This window comes from Mycteria americana, chromosome 9, assembly GCF_035582795.1.
Source record: "Mycteria americana isolate JAX WOST 10 ecotype Jacksonville Zoo and Gardens chromosome 9, USCA_MyAme_1.0, whole genome shotgun sequence".
Lineage (NCBI taxonomy): Eukaryota > Metazoa > Chordata > Aves > Ciconiiformes > Ciconiidae > Mycteria > Mycteria americana.
Window position 1 is genome coordinate 4,235,972 of NC_134373.1, and position 21,335 is coordinate 4,257,306.

The 21,335-nt window shown below is 39.5% G+C and overlaps 1 protein-coding gene across 3 annotated transcripts in view; it reads right to left on the minus strand.

The window, feature by feature from the left end:
• The window catches only part of SPAG16 (sperm associated antigen 16), a 423,563-nt gene that overhangs the window by 128,320 nt on the left and 273,908 nt on the right, over window positions 1-21,335 (minus strand). For all 3 annotated transcript variants that reach the window (XM_075512046.1, XM_075512045.1, XM_075512047.1), the window contains exon 14: window positions 1,572-1,637. In XM_075512046.1, coding sequence (XP_075368161.1) covers window positions 1,572-1,637 — 66 coding nt within the window. The remainder of the gene's footprint in view (window positions 1-1,571; window positions 1,638-21,335) is intronic.

A 21,335-nucleotide genomic window follows, 5' to 3' on the forward strand; every position in this document is an offset into this window, starting at 1 on the left:
GATGTTGCACCTTTGTCCAAATAGTCTGTGATCAATCTCCAATATCTTTCCCATGAAAGTATTGTTGGAAATACTAACATGTCTATAAAAACCTTTTTCCCCTCACAAAACACCTTAATCAGCTTGCTGAGGGTGGAATATTTTAATTTCTTAGTGGGCAAGCACCACTAGAGGGTAAGAAAACAGTTCTCTGGTGTTATATTTGGTTGAAATATAGTACTTGCTTCGCCAGCCGACCAATGTGACAACTGTAACTTGTACAACTCAGGACCAACTACTTAGTCTTTTCAGTAGTTTTCCAGTACATAGAGAGTTAATTTATATAACTGCAATGACAGCTTCTGAAATTATATTCCTCACTCAGTTTAATCAATGCCACACTAGATGTTTCCATTTTTACTAATTCAATCATTGAGAATGTCAACCAATGATTTTAGTCTAGAGTTTAATGCCAACTATAATATTCTTTATCAAAATAACACGCTTATCTGGAAGATTATCAGCACACAGTCTTTAAGCTTCCTGTTAATCATTATAGGTCACATTAGAGCATGAGGCTCTTTGTAAATACTCAGGTTAAAGACAGTGCTATAGTATTGCTGTAGTATTTCCCTCACAGTTCTTGCTACTGTTAAATATTCTTTGTTCTACACCACGGTGTTTCAAAATACTGAGAAGCAGGTTGTACCTGTGAAATATACGGATACACGCATGCAGCCAAGAGAGAATTAAGATGCCTTGGGAATTCCTATTTCCCTCCTTGACATAAGCTTATCCCACACTTTCTGCTACATCAGCCCCTAGGGTCTGCCCTATACACACACAGGGATGACATAAGCAGTTGGTAAAGCAGTAGCTGATACTGAAGAAGAGGAGAATATTCAGGATCTCCTACAGTAAAAATTACTACCTTGCTCTGCTTGTAATAAAAGTGGCAATGAGAGGACAGGGAGCGGGAACACTGTTGAGATATTTTTCAGGGAAGACGGTCCCTGAGAGAAAAGAGTGCAAGTGGTAGCAGAAACAGCACATGCCTCACCACTTCCACACCAGTTTTAAAGAGCAGTGTGGCAAGGAGAGCTAGAGGAAGCATACATCATAAATGTTTTGATCATTTCAGAATATTTCATATCACCTCAAAGAAACACTTTGGAAAAACTACTTCCCTTCCAAAGTTAACAGGCATTCAGATCACAGTCTGTCACCAATCCCAACTAAAATGATGCATTTTAGACAACAACCTTAAAATTAACCATCCAGGAAAAGAACTAACAGCAAACTTCATTTAAGTAAAGTAACTAAATGATCATGACAAAAGAGAATGACTTGGATATCATGCAGTGATTAAAGGAGAAAGGAGCTAGGCGCAAGGAGGGGGCAGCTTTATCATAACAGTCTCTGCAAGACTGCTCTGGCTGGCAGGTGTGTGCCACACTGAACTGCTCTAGAAGTCATTACTAATACTGAATTCAGTTGCAGAGGTATCTATTTCACCAAAGTGCATGACAGTATTTACCAGAGCAAGGAACATGATGATTAAAAAAAACAGGAAATTCGTACACAGAACTTACCTTCATGTTGAATGTAGCATGATTACAGGAATGCAGGTGACCATAGAATGTGTAAACACGGAGACCCTAGGAATTAAATATAAAAAGAAAGCAATTAAATAAGTTATAGTGATATAAATTATTCTATACCCTTGTAAATAGAAAGACCTTGATTTTATGGCTGTGTGCAAACCAAGACACTTTGTGTGCTAAAAAACAGCTCCTGGTTGCTAGAAGAGGAACGCATTTCTCACAATTACTAAGCATATATATCCTTACTTCACATAATAGCTAGCCGAAAAGGTGCATTCAAGTATCACGAAAAAGAGCCATCTCCCTTGCCGGTGGCTTTGAATTAGAAGGTGTAATCACCGCTTCTAAAAGACTGAGCTCTTGCTCTTAGGCAGTGATTCAGTACGTGTCTCTTGATATTCCACACACACCATTAAAGTCTTCCTTAAGGAATCGCAAGCATGAAATCAAAATTAATTATCTTTTGTCATCTTTCACATTAGGCCGTAAGTGACCTACATAGTGCAGTAACATATGTCAGATGTCATCACTGATATCTGACTTGTTCTCCCAGTACAGGAGGCATCCAACCACAGTATCTCCTGCTAAAAAACCCAAAGTCTTCAAGATGGGAAGACAGAGGTATTAAAAACTGATGCACTTCTCTGTTTTCATAAAAATCACTGATTTCATGACAAAAACATTAACAAAAATACTTTCTACTAAAAGTGAAAGCCAGCTTTGAACAGTGTAATCATATCCTGAAGAACAAGTTTTCACTCTAAGAAAACATTTTATTGACACTGGAATCGAAAGACAATTTATTGCATTTTTCTGGAGAGAAGAAAAAACCCCAACCCAAGATGTGAAATTCCTCTACTCATCCTAGTAGTCCTTCTTTGTACTTATTGCAGCTTGAATCAGTCTCTCGGGAGCCGGGGTAACACAGGTTAATCATACCTCTGTCATGCCTTTAGAGTTTATACCATCAGCTTAATTCCATTTTTATTTTCCCAATCCGGGGGGAAAAAAAAAAAAAGCACTCCTCCTCTGATGTGAGATGTTTGAATTCTCTTTTTCACTGACAAAACCTCCTACGTTTTTATCACCAGCATGCTTTATCAGTATATTCACGCTGTTTGCAACAAGTCCTTTCAGGAAAGTAGTTAATGAGGTTTGACGACAAAGTAATTCTGGAGGGACACTACTCAATAATACCCTGTAGTTCACATTACATCTCTGAACCATTTAGGAGAACTCAGTCCAACAAAACAGCAGTTAAAGGGGATTAGATTGCTGTTGTAAATATCTCAGGGGTTAAGAGCAAAGAGGGAAAAGAGCTATTGAAGCTGAAGAGCAGTGTTGATGCAGGAACATATGGGTATTCATTATCTGCAGATAAATTTCAGTTGGAAATTAGAAGGCAGTTCTCAAACAGTGAGATACGAAAACTCCCCTCCACTCCACGTAGTGGGGATAAAAAATTCCCATTAATTGTAAGAAGCTGCTTGAAAAGTCTGGAAATAAATTACCTTCTCCTGCATGCGACCTTTTGCCTGAACTCGGAGACCAAGGAGACTCTTTCCAGTCTTGTTCATATGGCATTAGAATACAAATTTCTGATAAAGTCCAGCATTTAATGCTTCACGGAATTCCTTTTGTTTAAAAAATGTCACCAAGAAAAGGCAGCAGGCTACTTTGGCAAGTGCCATTTTGTATCTTACTGTATTTTTCATTTACCTTTCTGTCTTGAAGTAGTCTCTGCTTCAAGGCCGCATATGCTATTGAGATCAAACTAGGAAATTAGTATTATTCCCATAGAAGGATTGCAAGACAAACATAACAAGAAAAAAAGGCTCTGGACTATTAAAAGCAGTCCACTATTCTTTAAAGAGAAAGCGCGCAATCCACTTCAAGCATAAAAACATTGCCAGAGCGCAGTTCTTGAGTCCTCCACAGTTTTCAACAGACTTAAAGTGCTAAAAAAGCCCCACCCAAAAAACTTGTATATTTACATGATTTCTAATTAATAAAATATGAACCAATAAATCCTGATAAAAAGAAAATGTAAATAATTATTATTCAATTATAAATTCACTGTTAGAATAGAAATGTGATTACATAAAATTCCCAAGATACTGACAGACAAATTAAACTTGATAAAGATAACATAATAGGAGACAAAGATAACCAAACACATATGAGCAGTCTAGCAAGAAAAAATTTCAAGGACATACAAGCTACCTTGTGGCCTAGCAGCAATATCAATTGTACCCAGTCCATGGTAACAACCCAAATGTTGGTACATGTTTTGCATGCAAAAAATAGCCCTTGTAAAATAACTGCCGTTGCTCAGCAGGGCACAGTATTTACTCTCAGACACTCTCAAATACCAATATTTACACAGTAACCCTTCCACAAATGCAGAAGAAGCATGCTATCACAAACCAAAAAAAAAGGAAAACCACATGGATGCCGTGCCACAAAATGAATGTGAAATTTCTGATTTCCCTTCCATAAGTGAATTCAGTATAAACCAGCTGCAAAGGATTTTAATAATAGTAATAATAATAATAATAAAAGCTAGACAAAGGCAACGGCTCTGTAAAGTGTTTCTCAATACTATTGCTGAAACTTAATTTCCAAAGTGCCACTTTATTTTTATTCAATGCACAGCTAGTGTTTCCTTTACCAGCACCAGGAAATCTCAGTTTTGCAGACACAGATGCCATAAAAATAAAACTGGAAAGCTTACTATTTAGCTGTAATGTCCCAGCAAAATCAAACAGTAATAAATATTCTCTGGATCAGGGCGCATGTTAAGACAGCACGGAGCTTTCAGCATCAAGAGCTCAGCAGTAAGTTAATGATACCCCTTTTGCACATGCATTCTGTTTTTCAGTCTTTAATTATAAAATAATCTACTATAACAGCACCAGGACCCCTGCTTCATTCGGTGTGGAACTGAACCAGGTGTGAATAGGGTGTCCAAGTGCCAGGCTTAATCGCCCTTGGAGCGAAGTTTGGAGGATCTCTTCTTCGGAGGAATTTCACTGGAGCACCTTGCAAATTGGTACTTGGCTTACTAACAGCTTCTTGTCATCCAGGAACCTGCTGTATGCATCTGCCATTAACTGAATTTCTTTAAGGTTCAAGACAAGCAGGGGCAAACATCTGGGACTTGTATCACGAGGAAAAGAGCAGAGGAAAAACGCGGAGCTTGTCTTAATGTTAGGGGAGTTGTCACTTAGGGAAAATTATGCTCCTTTGCTGCTACCTTCAAGGTCTCACTGACCGTTACCCCACTGACAGAGATATTGTTATCACAAATCGAGAGTAGGAGAAACAACAAAACATCAGAGCAGAACTCTGCAGATGTAAAAAGGCCCATTTTTCCACATTTAACCCATGGGGTCTATCCAGTCTCCTTGCATATGACACCCTAGCAGTATAAAGGGCAGTAAATTATGGAGAATACGTTATTATTGTTAACTGAGTCATCAGGTCTTGACTGAAATATTAATGGAGGAAATCTCAGTTCCATTCACTCCTTGAGCTACTGCCCAATTATATTAATAACCACACATTCTTCCTCTGCGGAAAATACACAGATAATAGCAATGTTCGAAGAAAACAAAATATGAAGTGTTCTGCATTGTTGTTTTTTTAAAAAAATGATTATTCACACATGCACACACACATACAATTTTCCATTCTGAAACCCAGAAATTAACATTAGAATCAGCGGTTAGAAAAACACCATGGCATTATGTTATGGAGCCTATCAACCTCTTAGCTTCCACTGAGCACAGATTTTTTTGAACAATAGCCTGCCTTGGACTGGAGCTATCTAAAAGACTTCAGAGAGAGAAAACATTGCTTCTTTTAAAATGTGATCCAGTACTGTAGAAAAGCAGCCTGACCTTTGGAACTATGGATCTGTGAAGAGTTATCCTGCTGCAAAAGTAGTTAAACAAGGAACCTAAATTCAAATGATTTTTTTGTTCTTACTTTCATAGGATAAAAGCCCAAGATTTTGGAATCAATAGTGAAATTCTGCTGTAAATCCTCCCTATTGTGTCCATATGGATATACAAATACCAGGGCAAGACAAGACAGGCTGAAGACAATCATAATTAATATACTACAGCTTCTTTGCATCGGTAGAATTAAGTTCAACTATTAACTATGTAACACAGCAGTTGAATCTTCCTATACTTATTTTAATTGCCAGTTTAGCAGCAACAACAAAAAACCCCCCAACCTAACAAGCACCTCTGGAGAAAACACACAGCCAAAAACTGTTCAGCATCATTTAAAAACTACTCACATTTTTTAAACTCTGCTCTTTTGATTATTTTTCTGGATTTTGAAAGCCCTGCTATACATGAAAGTCTGACATGAACAAACTTACTTTGCCAAGTCCAAAAATCAAGGTAACATATCCATTAGATCAAGCTGAGTGTAATATACTAGGTGCAATACATAATTATTAGTTTGATATGATATGAGCTTTTAGATAACAACATCTGAGTTTGAGATTTATCTAAACAGTGTTCAGATAAGAGATTTATTTCTAATTTCTTGGTTCATTTAGAAATTAACTCAAAGAAATATGTTCATTCAGAAGGACCGAGCTAAGAAAAGTGTTCAAACCATGAAGCACTCAACAGTGGAACTGTTCACCACATTCTCTGCATTAAAAACAAACAAAACCGCCCAAGAGTTTTTCACGAAAGGTTTCATTTTATTTGGGGGGAAAAAACTAGTATCTTGAATGAAACTTCTGATCTTACATAGGTAAAATTTTTCCAGAAAGTCAGATAATCTAATGCTTAGGAAGCTCACTTCACTAGACTTGAACTTTTCCTAAAACAAGCGTCACGTTAAGTGTACCGTGATTACTGGCTATTGACTCACTGGGGAAGGTCTAACCTTTCTCTCAATCTCCCTTGCTGAATATGGCCAAGGGCCTCCCTTTTTACGAGCAAAGTGCAAAATTAAAAGCGTGGCTCCGACTCAAATCCTTGCCTTACTCATGACATGGTCTGTCTGCTTGGTCTACCTGTGCTTTGCATCAGCAAGGCACTAGCAAGCTCTGAAGAAAACGTGTAACATACCTGGCAGAACAGTGGGCTCTGAGGTCACTCCACGCTGCAGGGGAATTGCCTGCATTGTTGCCTTGAAGTAGGTGCACTGGAAACATCAAAAGGGATTTGAATCTCTTTATTAGAGCACAAGCTATAACAAGGCAATTTTTAAAAGAGAGAAAACTCATTTTCATGGGATATGACAGGTAAACACAAAAACTGGAGGAGAGAGTCTAAAAACACCTACCCCCTCTACCTTCACAAGACAGCTCCTTTTTTTTAGTCTCTCCTTTCAGCCCAGCCCGTAATAACTCACTTCAGCGATTTCCTGCATCACACGAAGTCTGTGTGCGTCCCCCGCAAGGCCAGCCCAGCTGCTCACAGCAAGAGCCGCTCTCTTCTCCATCTGCCCCATCCTGTCTCATCCAGAGGGCACCACTCAAAGAAAGGCAAAAATGCATCCACCTCCCAGCTACTCTCTCAGAGGCTTTTACGGGCACATGACGTACAGTATCTGTACAGTAAGCAGTGAACAAATTTGGAAAACAGTTTTACTATCTGTCACCACAGGTTTTACTTGATAAGCTTGAGCACATAACCTTCAGCATGGAGTTCGCTTCTGTGTCCTTGCCTGGAATAGGCCCTGGGGGGAAAAAAAAAATCATGCAAAAGCGACTGTTTCTTGATGTTAGACCAGGGGTAAGGCCAGGACGTTATTCAGATGTTTTGTAATCCTGTATTTGGGGAATAAATTAACTTGCAATGGTCATTTGTGTGCCTTATTACGCACGGATTCACAGAGGCAGGTACATACACCAAAGTTGAAGTATATCAGCCATTGGGCTCTTTGCTTTTGTGGTGATCTCCCTTTCTCACAGACAGCTTTTCTTTTTTTTTTTTTTTTTTTAAGTTTATTCACTACATCTTCCTAAAGAAACGAAAGCAAATTTGGAATCTCTTTAAAATGCATGAACTTATAGAACAACTTTCACACTGTGAAACATTAAAAACTTGAGAAACAGCATTTTTCTAAAGTTGATAGGTAATGGAAACTAGAAATAGAGCTCTGCCTGCCAGCTAAGCCTAACGCCTTGCTTTTCATCACAGACCAGCCTTCCTTTCACTTCAGAGTTAGTAACACCTGCTATTAAAAATATGGAAAAAACTAAAGTAACTCCTGAATTATTGCATTTTTCTGCATCTGAACTTTCACCTGAATGTAGCATTAATATGTCTTTTGCACTGAACATGCAGTCATATTCATTTTTCTTAATTGGGAGGAAAAGTATGTTTCTAGGCCAAGACCTTGTATGCTAAATCTGTTCAAAGTGAACCTCTAAGGCTCTCCTAAAAAACACTAAAAACAGGAGTTTATAGTAGAAGTGCTGACAGATTATATTCTTGCCAGCATAATATAACCTGACTCTAAGATAAATTTTTGATGAATTAAAAAAGTTGAGAAAAGCTGCTCTGTTCAGCTTTGTTCTCGAGATGAAAGTGAATTATCTCTTTGTCTTCCACTGACACTTGGATTTTTGTACTGCAGTCTGTGGAAACCTGTAACCACAGGCAGTATTTAAACAGACATGACCGTGTGGGATTCTCTCCTCACTAAATTCCTGTAAGAGACATCAAACTTCTAACTATATAAGGAGGAAAAAAGGTTTTATAGCAAGCAGATACCTTCCCGTACCTGCTTCTGTGAAGAGGGAGAAAAGTCATCTCTACTTGGAGAGATCACAGACGAGCACAGTTCCATGACAGACCATTCACAGAGGGGGAGGGAAAAATTTCTCTTCTGGACCCATCATTCCTTTAAAAGAAAATAAATAGGGGGAAAAAAAATCCCTCAACGATATTGAAATTCTTTCACTAAAAGCAGACCTGTATATTATTCCCCTGGTTGATATTCGCAGATGGCTCCAGTAACAGAAGCTATTGCATCTTAATAAGGATCCGTAAGGCAGGTGAACATACATCATCCTGTCAGCGCCAAAAGAGCCAAATTCGGTAATTGCATTCCTCCTATCCAACGTAACTCCTGGAGTTTAAATGTTCCAGCGAGGGAAGGATCAGCGGCGCAAGAGCAGGGATGGCCAGGGAAATCTCATACGCTGAAGTCCATTAACTGCAGACTTCTCAGCACGGGATGCGGCCTTTTCCCCCACAGAGTTAGGTGGCCCATTTTTATCGCAACTACAGTTTACTTTAAATTAACTCGGTATTCCAGTACTTTGCAAAACATACCAACTGTTTTCAGGAGAGTAATGCGTGAATGACAGAAACCTAGTAGGACTGTCTTAACATTAAACATTATGAGTTCTATTGCTTTAATGTAAAAAAGATCAAAAAGATTAATTATAAATGAGCCAAAGTTGCTGGTGGAATATAACTGGAAAAGTTATGAGTGCAGTGAAAGCACAGAAAAGAAATACAAAAGAATTTCTGTTGGCTTTGAAAATGAAATTACATGAAAGCAGAATAAAACAATGAATACATAATTTAATTATATATGAGAAAAAGTGAGAGGCCTACATGGGAAACCCTTTCTTCCTTCCCACTTTTAAAGGTAGAGGGTTTGAAATTTAAGTTTCATGCTTGGAAAGTTTTTACGTTTCCTCTGTTCAGAAGTGAACAGCATCTGGCCTGCAAGAAAACTACAAAAGGCATGGGAAGCTGTTCAGCTGAATATAGTTCAGCTTCTGCACACATATGGCTTCTACATCTGAATCTACCACTCCTGTGCATTGTCTTCAGTGTCTGCACTCAAGAATCGTGTTTCTTCACCTGCTAATCCGATCCTGCTCCTGTAACAAGAGTCTTAAGAAATCGGCAACTGAGCAAAGCAACATGACGCACTATCTCCTGATCTTATCTGAAGATGAGAAGTTGAGTATCGGTCTGAAGGATTTTAGTGCTTTTAAAACCTGAAGCTCAATTTTGGTCCAAATGCCAAACTGTTGCCTTATGTGAATTCATACCAGAACACTGGTTATTTTTCCTAACAAAAGAAAGGAAAAACTAAGTGGTTTTAACTGAAAAAGACGGTATAGAGGCAGAAGCAGATACATACACAACCGTGATTATTTAATAAAGACAAATGACGTGCCCCAAAAGTTTAAAAAGAAAGAAAAAAAGAAAAAGCTGAAGGATTTCTTCCCTTCAAAGAGTCAGTAGAAATCAAGAGTAAGGCAATAAGATCAAAGTTATAACTTGTCTGACAGCCATTTGGAGAGTGTTTACTTCTATTGGTATACATGAATTTGTAAGCCTCCTGCATTCACACTGTGAATTTTGTTCTGGCAGTCATTATGCATCAAATGCATCTCATCCAAATTTAAAATGGCAGCTGCACAGAGAAAAATACCAAAATGAGAAAAACAGAAAAGGGCAAACTTAACAGAACATGTCTGCAGTTCTCTTGTTAACCTGCAACTGCTGAATAGCACTCTTGAAGTCAGGTTCTTCTTTGATCTCTATTTTCTCCATTAACCAACAGGAAGGGATTGACTAGTTCCCAAAATAGGGGTCTTGGCAAAGAAACCAGGATCTGAACGGAAATGGAAAGCACATGACTTGCTTACCATGATCCAGTTTTCCCAACTACTGCTGCTTTGGGAATAACAGTATTGCTGGCCTGAGGGGCCAAGATCAGAGAAAAGAACCCAGATTATTTGGCTAGAAACATTGAAGAAGTTATTCATGGGAAAAAGAAGTCACTGAAATAAAAGAAAAAAAAACACAAAAAAAGAAGAAAAATTAACAGTTTCATTTAAAAAAGTCTTTAGATTTCAAAATTTGAAAAAAAAAAAAAATCTCCAGTGTAAAAGGAGAAAACATTGAAATCAGCTCTTACAAACACACTCCATAGATTCTATACAGCAGATCCTGCATACACTGTCTACACATTCTGAGTGAAAGGAGAAAAAAGGATCGTAAATGCCTATCAAAAATGTTCCTAATCTTCTGCAATTTCAAATTCAGGATTCTGCAAGTATTCAAAATCAAATTCATGTCAATATTTTCAAAAGCGAGATTTTCTAGAGAAAAGAGAAAGCAAAGCAGGAAGGTCTGGGTAGCGATGGAAATAGTTATATTTTTTAGTAAGTCTGCTGGACATCTAAGTTTTATTTAGCATTCAAAGCACAAATACTTAATTACTATCTCAGTATCTCAATAATATGATGGTTAACTTCCATTACAGTTAGGAACAGGCAAACTTTGTCACATAAACTTGCATGCTTTATATGTTATGGGCCTCTTGTTTAGCTGAAATACAGATATCGTGTGAAAAGGCATCATCCTTTTTGTCATTGCCTTACGCTACCACAAGGACGTATCGCAAAATGAAACAGACCTGGGGCCTACTGAAGCTATTGACAAAATTATTTCCAGTTTCACTCACAGAATGAGGACACTTGGTAATGCCTTTGCTAGAAAAAAACTTCCACCTGATGTCAAGTTTCATTGCATATGAAATTACCTATGCCAATAAATCTGCTTATGCTCAGACCAAAAGATGGGTAAATACATCCTTCTGACTTTCGTCATACAAAGCATTCCCATTGGAAGTGCCTTGCTGAATCCCAGTCTAAGGATTACCAGTATTACTCTTTCCCCATAGCACTGCTCCCAGTAGAAACCTGTACTCAGTCTCGGTGGGAAAGGAATGAGGCAAACCACGACTTTTGAAAGTCCCACCTGCTTTACAGAGCTTATTGATCTGTGAAATCACAGAAAAAATATTTTAATCACTAAAAATACACTCTAGTGGTTTAGCTTTGTTAAGCACATTAATATCTCCCAATAAACTTAATGACTTAAATGAAATAGGAATAAATACATTTTTTAATTCATCAATACTGGCACTGTATCTGGTGACTGGACTTACAGGACTGCAGAGTATGCAACTATTTATGTCACCTTCAAAGAAACTCGTGTCGAGGGCTGACACCAGAAAATCTTTACTGGGAATATCCCACAACAAAACAAATGTCATAATAAGTTATAAATACATACATATATACATAAATATATAGTCCTTCACGTGCAAGAAGATAAGTCAAATAATAAAAATATTGAAAAAAATTATTCCAAAGCAATATGAACACTTCCCCCAAAATGTTTTAGTCTGGTGCTAACAAGGTTATTGGGGGCAGGGGGGATAAAACCATTTAGCACCTGAGAAGCAAGAGCTCTTCATCTGTTTTAGCACCATTTTCCCAAGATGCTCACATCATGGCACAAGATCGCAGAGATACTGAAGAGAAGTAAAACTCCTGGAAGCCTTTTATGAGACCTCTTGTAAAATTACAGCATGATTACATTACCTCTTAAATTAAAAAAAGTTTCTTACAAAGTTCAGCCTGTCAGCGTCGCCAGGATTAGATCTGGGACCAAATGTATTCTGACTAAGCTCAATGCTGTACAAATATTAGATCCATTATTCAAACAGCTCACAGGACACGGTGAGCTTGATTTTACATTGACAAAAACTCCCCATGAAATATCTTTCCTGGGAGTTTTCCCTAGTAAGGGTTGTGGCATGGGCCCCTATCTGAGCAGAAAGAAAATGTAAACAGCAGGGTCCCATTAAAGGAGTTATATCATGTACGTAGCCTCAGACAAAAGAATTCCAGCACTCGGGTTTTGTGAGTTATTAATGGCAGTCTGCTCTGTAATTGTCGGTGAAATAATCTCATTGACACATACAAGTTAGGAAATAGAGGTCTCATTAACAAAGCCTCTAGCCTTTATTAGATCATATAAATAACCAAGAGAGCCTGCAAAAGATCGATTACAGCCTTTAAACGTTTACAGAATCAGTGTTTAATTAAGACAATTTTAATATGCAAATCAAGCCTAATTATCATCATTTGTTAATGTTAGTCTGCCTGGGCTCTAAACAGCTTCAGCTGCAAATATGGTAACAGTATCATATTTTTGCTGCTTTTTTTTTCCTAGGAAGAACTGCAGAGGAAACAATCGAGTTGTGCTACCAGTACGTACGAAGGCTTTCAAAACCGCATTTCCATTTACCATTTGGAGATGAAGGTCAAAAAAGTGCTCAGCATAGCATAAAATCTAGCTGAAATGTTATGCATTTCTTCACCCGCGATTTTGTGGAGTACTTTAATTAATGTATTTCCTTCAAAGTAACCAACCCCTCCGGGAGCTGCTTTTGATGAAAATCTCCCCTTGTTCAATGCAGTGATTGAATAGATGGGTTTCTAACACAGACCATTGTCACTCAGAAGCTGATATTGGGACTTTTTTTCTTCCCACCTCCTCCACCTGGGGAATGGTAGGTAACCCTCCTATGCTGAGAAGCCTCAGCACTACAGCAAAGCCCCTGGAAATTAAAGTGTGAAGCAAACAAGAGAAGAACACAGCCTCAGCAACATGATGGGAGGAGCAGCCAGGGAGGAATACAAAGCAGCAGGGGAGAAAACAAATGTCTGTGTTCTGACTCTTGAAGAAGTAAAATTAAAGCGTCAAAGCCCCTGTGAATTTGCTTTGGGAAAGAGGGTGGGGCAGCGGCCACGCAATCCTGGTAAAAATAATTCCCTTTTGCCCGACACTGCTGTGCTCCTGCCGCCACGATGAGCTGCACAGATTAAAATGACGAAAGAGAACCACTCACTCACCATTGGGCAGTATTCATTTGTTGTTGAATGCTTACACATTGACAGTGGGGGAAATACGAAATGTTTCTGTTTGCAACATTTTACAATATAGAAGGTCACTTTATTTTTCTTTCCTCATATTCCCGACGCTTTGGACCCTGTAGCTGCCAAGCTCTCAGCTAGTTGAGGGTAAAAGAAAAGCTTTCTACTTTTACTTATTCTGTAATATATTTGGTATTTCTAAATAAATTAAGTCCTCACAGAAGAAAAAAAAAAGGACATGCAGTTACAATAGGCAATGAGTCTTTCAAGACAGAATGAATAGAAATGTAATAATCAGAGCAGAAATAAAATACAAGAGGCAACTTGAAAAGCCACCAATTCAAACAGGAGCAGCGTAGCTTTCAGCCAGTGTCTTGACTGACTAGTGGATGAAAGGACTTCATACAGAAACCACATCTGCGTACAGCGCAGAGCCATGGGTGGGCAGACGTCCGTCAGGCGATCAGTTCCCAGCTCCTTCCTGAAAGGTTCTCTGGAGACAGTCTTGGAGAATGGGGCATGTTCAGTAAAACCTGTGCACGCTACTGCCAACACAGCAAGTCCACATTGAGGTTGAGGTAGGCTACGGGACAAATTTGGGCTAGGGGACAAACCCTTATATAGCAGGAGCACCTAACACTTGTGAACCTGCAGGCAATGAAGAATCGAGCCACAGAATACAAAGCTGTTGAAGGGGCTGCTGAGACAGCTGGCCAGCGCTGAAGCTGGATTTATAGCGTGTTCCCACTGAGAGCTGTGTGCAAAGACACAGGGTTTCTGCACAGACTAATAATGACTGTGGGAGCTGCTATCACTTCTGGGTGAATATCTGAACCTGAGGAAACCACAAGAATTTGAACTAACCATACATGGAAGGGAGCACCTACAAAGTTTACTTTTCTAAAGCTTTCTATTAACTGTAATGAAAAATGTTGACACCTTCTTACTTATTCTTCATTAGATAAAATGGCCGGGATTTTCACAGAGCCTATGGAAGCTTGAATTTCAGTGGAACTTTGTATAATGAGTGAAACAAGTACATTTTCAGGAAATACCTGCAAACCCAAGCGCAGGGAAGAAAGACTGGAAAATAAATGCAAACCAGGGCACATCTAGTAGGCTTAGTGGAGAAGTTTCATGTTCAGACACAGTACACATACAGTTACACCACTGAACTCTGAGCTACACCGCCAGGACTAGGACAGGGAAGGAAAGAACGGAGGAGTACTCCAGCAGTTCAGTTCATTCAGTCATTTACTACGGCGTTGCAATGCTGCCTTGGCTGGTTTTGCCCAGTGGATGTTTTCCTAAAAGGGGAAGTCAACAGTGCTGATGCACTCATACAGACAGTAAACTGACAGCAAAGGAAAGTGAAACGACCAAGACAATACTTGAGGCACGAATTCGCAGCCGAGGGTTGACGGTCATTTTCCAGGTCACTCCCACGCTACCTACTAACATTGGATAAGAGAGAGTCCTTTCTACCCCAGCTGAAACTTCCCAGACCGTGGGAAGCGCTGTGCCCCAGTACACCCGCTCCAGTTTTCCAACCCAGTTGCGCACAAAACCAGCTACTTCTGAGGAAGGTTCTCTTATGGAACAGGTGGTTATGCTGTCCATAAATATCACTTCATGTTCTCAAGTCTAAACTTGCTATCCATATTAAAAATATATGAAATACATTTTATGTTTGACACATTGTATGGTCTTATTATGCATACAAATGCCAATTTACTTTCGTATCCTGCTAAAGTCTTGACCTTAGTGTCTCAAACCTGCCTGCAGCTCCAGTGATGGAAAGTTAAAAACATTCCCAAACTCCCTTCTATCTCTCTGAGTGTTGTCACATGCACTCAGCAAGATGAAAGAGTACCTGAGTCAGACACAGATCTGATACCTTCCTAAGATATATAGACATATCACAGAAAGCAGATATGACTGTCAAAAACCAGAGTTTTAAAAATTAATTAAAAAAAAATTATCTGCATTAGACATGCACATCAACAGTCCTGCTCCATAACAATGTTCAGGCATCTACCAAATTAAATGCTACTTCTTATGTAGTAATCTTCTCAGTGTTCAATCATTTGAACATCCAAATTTCAAGAACATTGTTATAAGAACTGTCATAAATAAAAAGTACTACTTACACAGCATTTTACACCCTGGAACAGATTGAGCCTCCGTTGAAGTCTTACTCTCCAATGAGAATGGAATTAGTGCCCATTTTACAAAGCGGAGAAAAGGAAGTACCCTGGCATACACGGCTGAAAGCTGTGGGAGGAATTCTGACACTGTGTTTAAGCAGAGCAGGGCAAAACAACGTTTCATTCCATTTCTCAGATACAGTGGGCAATCAGCATGACTCCCTTGCCTGTTATAGATGTTTTGCAGGTCAAAATTTTCAACCACATGATTTTGATTACTAAAGAATGAAATAAAACCACAAGTTTGTCTTTTCAGAAGACACCATTATGTTTTTTTTAGAATGAGAAATGCCATTTTAATTTTTTTTGAAAAAATTATTTCAGTGTGATTTGATTATAAAGCCCCAACAAAACACTGTTTTCTTTTTTGCTCATTCTCCTTTCCTGTCTCCTTCATCACTAGGGACAGTATAGTAGTTATTCCTAGATCTGAGAAGTAGAGCTCTTTCATTAATTTTATTGGCTTTGCAGTTTTTCAATTTAAGCCAGCTCTTTCCTGATTATTGAAAGAAAGACAAGAATATTTTTTTTAAATTAGAAGAAATATGCATTTAAGAAAAAGAAGCTCAAAAGGAAAACACATGAAGCACTTTAAATGCAAATTACCTATAACTTGCATTCCATTTCTGCAAATTTTCAAATAAAATTTTAAAATCTCAACCAAAGCACTTTGGTTTTGTTGGCAGCTAGCTCCACCGGGCCTGTGTCCTTCTCACCCTGATTCCCCACAGAGAGTTAGGAGGAAGCAGGATGCCCTGGGCTCTCCCTCCAGCCAGCGGACGCTCCCCAGCAGCACAGGCTGGCCCGGGGTTTGCGATCCCTGATGTGGCAGGGCTTTGCCCTTTGCGCGCGCCGTGCTGCTGTACAGCAGGGTCACTGCAATGACATGGCAGAGCTAGTGTCTGAGCTCAGAAATAAATTCATGCCCTTGCATGTCTTCAAGCCACACGCAGAGCACCTCTTATCCACGGTAAGAATATATGGCCAGAATAGCATCTCAGGTCCCATCGGGATGTATATCTACCCACTGTATGAGACAAAATGGCACAAGAAGCATTGCACTATGAGATAACACGTTATGTTCATTTTCTCTTCAGTGAGCTGAACTGCAAATAAATGACTCAGAAGCCAGCATGAAATGAGGACATATCACCAACGGGGTTTTATAAACATTATTTGTTAGAAGAAGTAGCTCTCTTAACAATATATGACCCATGACTAATTTCAGGGGGTCAAGGTGATCTTTGCCCTCCACTCTGTAGAGTATTATTCTTCTCTAAAGAAGTTCAGAGGTTAATGAATAAAGTGTCAGCAAAGAAGAAACGAGACTAAGCAAGAAAATGCGCGTTCTTGAGCTCTGCTATAAATAATGCTCTCATTAAAATTCTGCCTTGGAAGAAAGGCAAGTCCATTAGTCTAGGAGCTAATTTTTACTGGCTCCTTAGATGTATGCATATTAAAAATTCAGCTTTTATAATTGCCAGCCATCAACCACCTAGTCAGTGCTGTTCTTGGAGTTTTTAATTATTTACTTCATTTGCATAGACACTCCAATTTATGATCAACCATTTAGTTATCAAGGGACAGTTTTAGTAATTCCTCTTTTACATTTTTATTTATTCCTTTTGTATCCCTAGCAGGAGCGCGGAGAGGGCCTTGCCCAAGTTGTGCGGCAGTGGGACATGCCCACCCCGGCACCTGCAGCCTTCCACCGTGCTTCCCCACACCCTCTCTGCCTGGGGCAGGGCAACATGTACGGTGCAGCTACGTGGCATCTGCTAAACACCCATATCCCACCTCAGAGCGCCATCGCAGGGTGCAAGGACAGTGCTCCTCCCCAATACCTTAACCTCCTCCTCCTCCTCAGCTGCTGAAGGCCCTTGCCTGGCACCTTGGCCACAAGAGCAGGGAAGAGCTCCCACTCGGGAACGTGCTGCCTCTTTGCTACAAGCGCTCTGGCACTTTGCCCCAAAGCTGTTCTCCTCTGGGTTTTCAGTGTGGGGCTGTTTCCTCCTCCTCCCACAACCTTGCTCTGTTGTCTGAGGATACTACTGCTGCGAAACCTCCTCCAGTACCGCCCTTCCTCATTACAAACGGGTCCCAGCCTTTTCTGTTCATACTTCTAAGCAGACAGTACACATTTCTCCTCAAAATGCTGTCTGCCCAGCTCCTTGGACATACAAAAAGGAGAGAAAACATAGGAAAGCACAGGCTTTGAAAAGAATGAGTTCTGCGGTCGCACAGGAGCACGCCTGTGCCACCACTCCCCCCAGGCACATGCCCTGGGCAGCCAGGCTGCACTACCGCCACTCATGCACCCGTCAGCTGGACATCGACCCCCTGGGCACCGCTGGCCCAGAGACAGCAGTGAATCTTGAAAAGCCACCCAAATTTTTGTTCATCCTTAAAAACAACTAAATTATCGAACGAAAGACACGTTGTCTGTCTTCAGCGTTCAACGGCAGGCTCCAGCAACAATGGGAATGATTGATTTGTAATCCCTGGTATCATTGTGCTCCTCCCCGGGTACCATCTCTGACGGCATTTTGCAGACAGGATACCAGACAGCAAATGTGAAGGGAGCAAAGCAGCCTTGCCTGGCAGGAAGGGAATTGATTACCAATCCCTCTTTCTGCCAGGCAGAATTTCTTTGCTGCAATTCATACTTTTCAATGGGCTGTCTACAGACAGCCTCCAGATGGCTTTGGGGGGAAGTGAGGGCAATGACACCAGAGATTACAAATCAATCACTATTATAGAGCCTTTTATTTGGTAGAAGCTTCCGAGCAGAAAACAGATACCAAAAATATATAATACGTCCTGATTTTTTGTTTGCCGTTTCCTTTCCTTAAGCTCTTTTATGCCCTCTTTTCCTCCTGACACCACTGCTTTCTCTTCTTTCACTGCTTTTACTTCCATCTTTCTTAGTACATATTTCTCATTTATACTTAATTTTATCCTTCTATCATCTTTCTCACTGCTAACCTACACCATCCATAGTTACCCGATATGGAAGTAAAACATGATCTTTCTACTCTACGCTGTAGTCTTCCCTTTCTTTCACACCCAGATCCCTCTTCTCAAAAAATGGGACAGTAACACTGACAGAGAATGGAGCAAGGTCTACCTAATTTTTATTGTCTTGAAGCCATCTCATATATCATTCTGACTGCTTTTGCTCATAGCAGTATGTCGGGTTTAGTACGATAGGATCCACACAATAAGGAGAGAAGGTAACAGAGAGTCTGGCAAAAGACGATTGTAGCCCCTCAGCCGCAATATCAAACATCCAGAGAAAGCTCCCCATACGTCAGGGTACACCCACACTGCCGGGCACTGAAGCCACGGCTGCCGTATGTGACGCTTCTCATCAGTGCATTAATTTTATAAGGGAGATCATGGGTGGAGTCCAATCCCACCAGAAGAAATCAGAATATACAGTTATTCCAGAGCTTTCACATGAGAACAGTCCTGAACACCCAGCACACAGGTCTGTTTTTACTCGCTTTTATGCTTTCTTTCATGTCTTAATTCATGTCCTCTTATCAACAGAAGTGTTGCCAACTGGAACAAGTGAGGTAGGTATTGACAATATGTTTGTTGAGGGGAAATAAAGACTTCTTAAACAATATACCTGATCAAGACACAGGTCAGTTTAAGTAAGTCAACTGACATGCATTTGGTAAAATAAATATCAGAGGTGTTGAAAATCACCTTTTAAAAAGCTTTAGCTTACTGAGTCAAAAAACTTTCTGTCCTAAAATGTTAACAAGTTTAGATTTAAGTATATTTTTAGAAACTGAAAAATAGATCAAACTTGTCAAAGGAGAATATTTCAAAATTCTGGCAACACTACAGTTTGGTTGTTCAGAACAGAGATTTTATCCATGTATTGAAACACAGAAAGTTTTCAAACTATTGACTTTTCATCCTAATCCAAGTAGAAAGTTTTTTTCAAAATCTCAGAAATGTGTTTGATTATTAAAAACCCACTTCCTCCCAGGAAGGATGTCACTTTATTGTTGTTCAGAGATCCAATATTAGGGTAGAAAACTTGGATACACCTCTCTCAGAACCAGCATTTCCCCTGCGTGAAACATCCACTACGAATTTTCAAGTACACCGGCTATCACAAGCGACACTTCTGAGTTATGACACCACTACTGTAAGGTAGACTACCTGACTCGGTTCAAGTTAGTCATGTTCTACCACCAGATGAATTACTACAGCCAGAGAGTAGGGCTTTTGTAATAACACAAGAGCACACAGCAGTGGGCTAAAGACTGCAGAGGAAACACTTTCCAGCGGGGCGTGAGAGGGCCATGAAAGCAGCATGGCTTATACAGCAAAGAGTGAAGCTGAGATGTGACGTGTCTTGCTAAAGAAATCAACACCATGTCCCTTCACATCTCATTCCAACTCTTGAGAAACACAGTGAGATGCTGGAGGATGCGGTTTTTTACTTAAGTTTGTTGCATTTTGGTATATCTCCAGCTGCACAGTATTATGCTGAAGTCGAGAAGTGAAAAGAAAAAAAATTAAAAAGAAAAAAAAAGCCTGCATGACTCATTTTATGCATCTAATACAAGATACGGGGATCCAAATTTCTATTTATGATCAATGTTTTGACAGTATCAACTCCGGTCAGACATACGTGGGCTGCCCAGGCCTTCAGCAGCAGAGCAGCTCTCTTGTGCAGCCCATGCCAGGACTGCAGACTCCAAGGTCTGTGCTCTGCCCACCTCAGAAGCCCTTCTGGGGGGGCTGGCACTGAACCCCCCCTGCTCCCTCCTAGGGGATGAAGAAAACTTTCACTGGGATGCTGCCTAGCATATAAGAAAAGCTTGTAAAATAAAGATGTTTCCACAGAAATATTTGGGTCAATCAGCATTTTACGATTAAATTTTCTTTCATCAGATAATTTTCAAACACGTTAAGAGAGATTTTGTGTTTAGGTTTGTAACACATCCTTAATCTCTATCATCATTTGGAAAACTATATACAATAATAATTGTGTTTACTCTATTGATTCAACTATTGGAAACCTTGAGATTTTGACAAAATATTTCTTTTATTATGCTATTTCTGACAGTTGAATATTGCTGAAAATAAATAGCAGGCAATTATTTTAATACACTCTTACTGCACATTACTTCAGAAGATTGTTCTAAATTGCTAAAGACAGAACTAATTTATCTAAACAGAATTATTTAATACCAGTATGGATTAGCATTATATAGTCAGGTAGGCAGAAACTATGGATAGAAACCGCAACTCTTTTTCCATTTCTTGTCTTAAATTAAGAGGAGGGCTGCTCTAGAACAAGTCAAAACACTGAATTTTATACCAGAAAGAACATGTCCTCCCTCAAAATTTCTGGTAATTTGGTGATGCTCACAGAGCAATTTGGTGATATTCAGAGAACTTATATTATTAGACACTATTTGCAATCCATGTTACCTGCACCTGAAGGCTTGATCATTTCCTCTAAGCTCATATACACACGGGAAGAAGATTTATAGAAAAAGAAAACAGGTTTTTGTGGGTTTTTCATCTGCAAATGCTGGCAGTAAGCCACTGTTTTTCTGAATCTGTAATTTTTATGCCTCTATGTTAGGCAGATGTTTATCTAAATCATTTACATCTCTGTCTTTTCTGTTTTAGACACATTTAGTATTAAGGGATGCTCCCTGAGTAACAGCATACATTAAAAGTTAATTAAGAAGAAGTTAAAGGAGAAGGAAAGTAATTACTTTTTTCATACCCCCAACAGAAATTTATTTCATTTTGGCAGGTTAAAAATGAGAA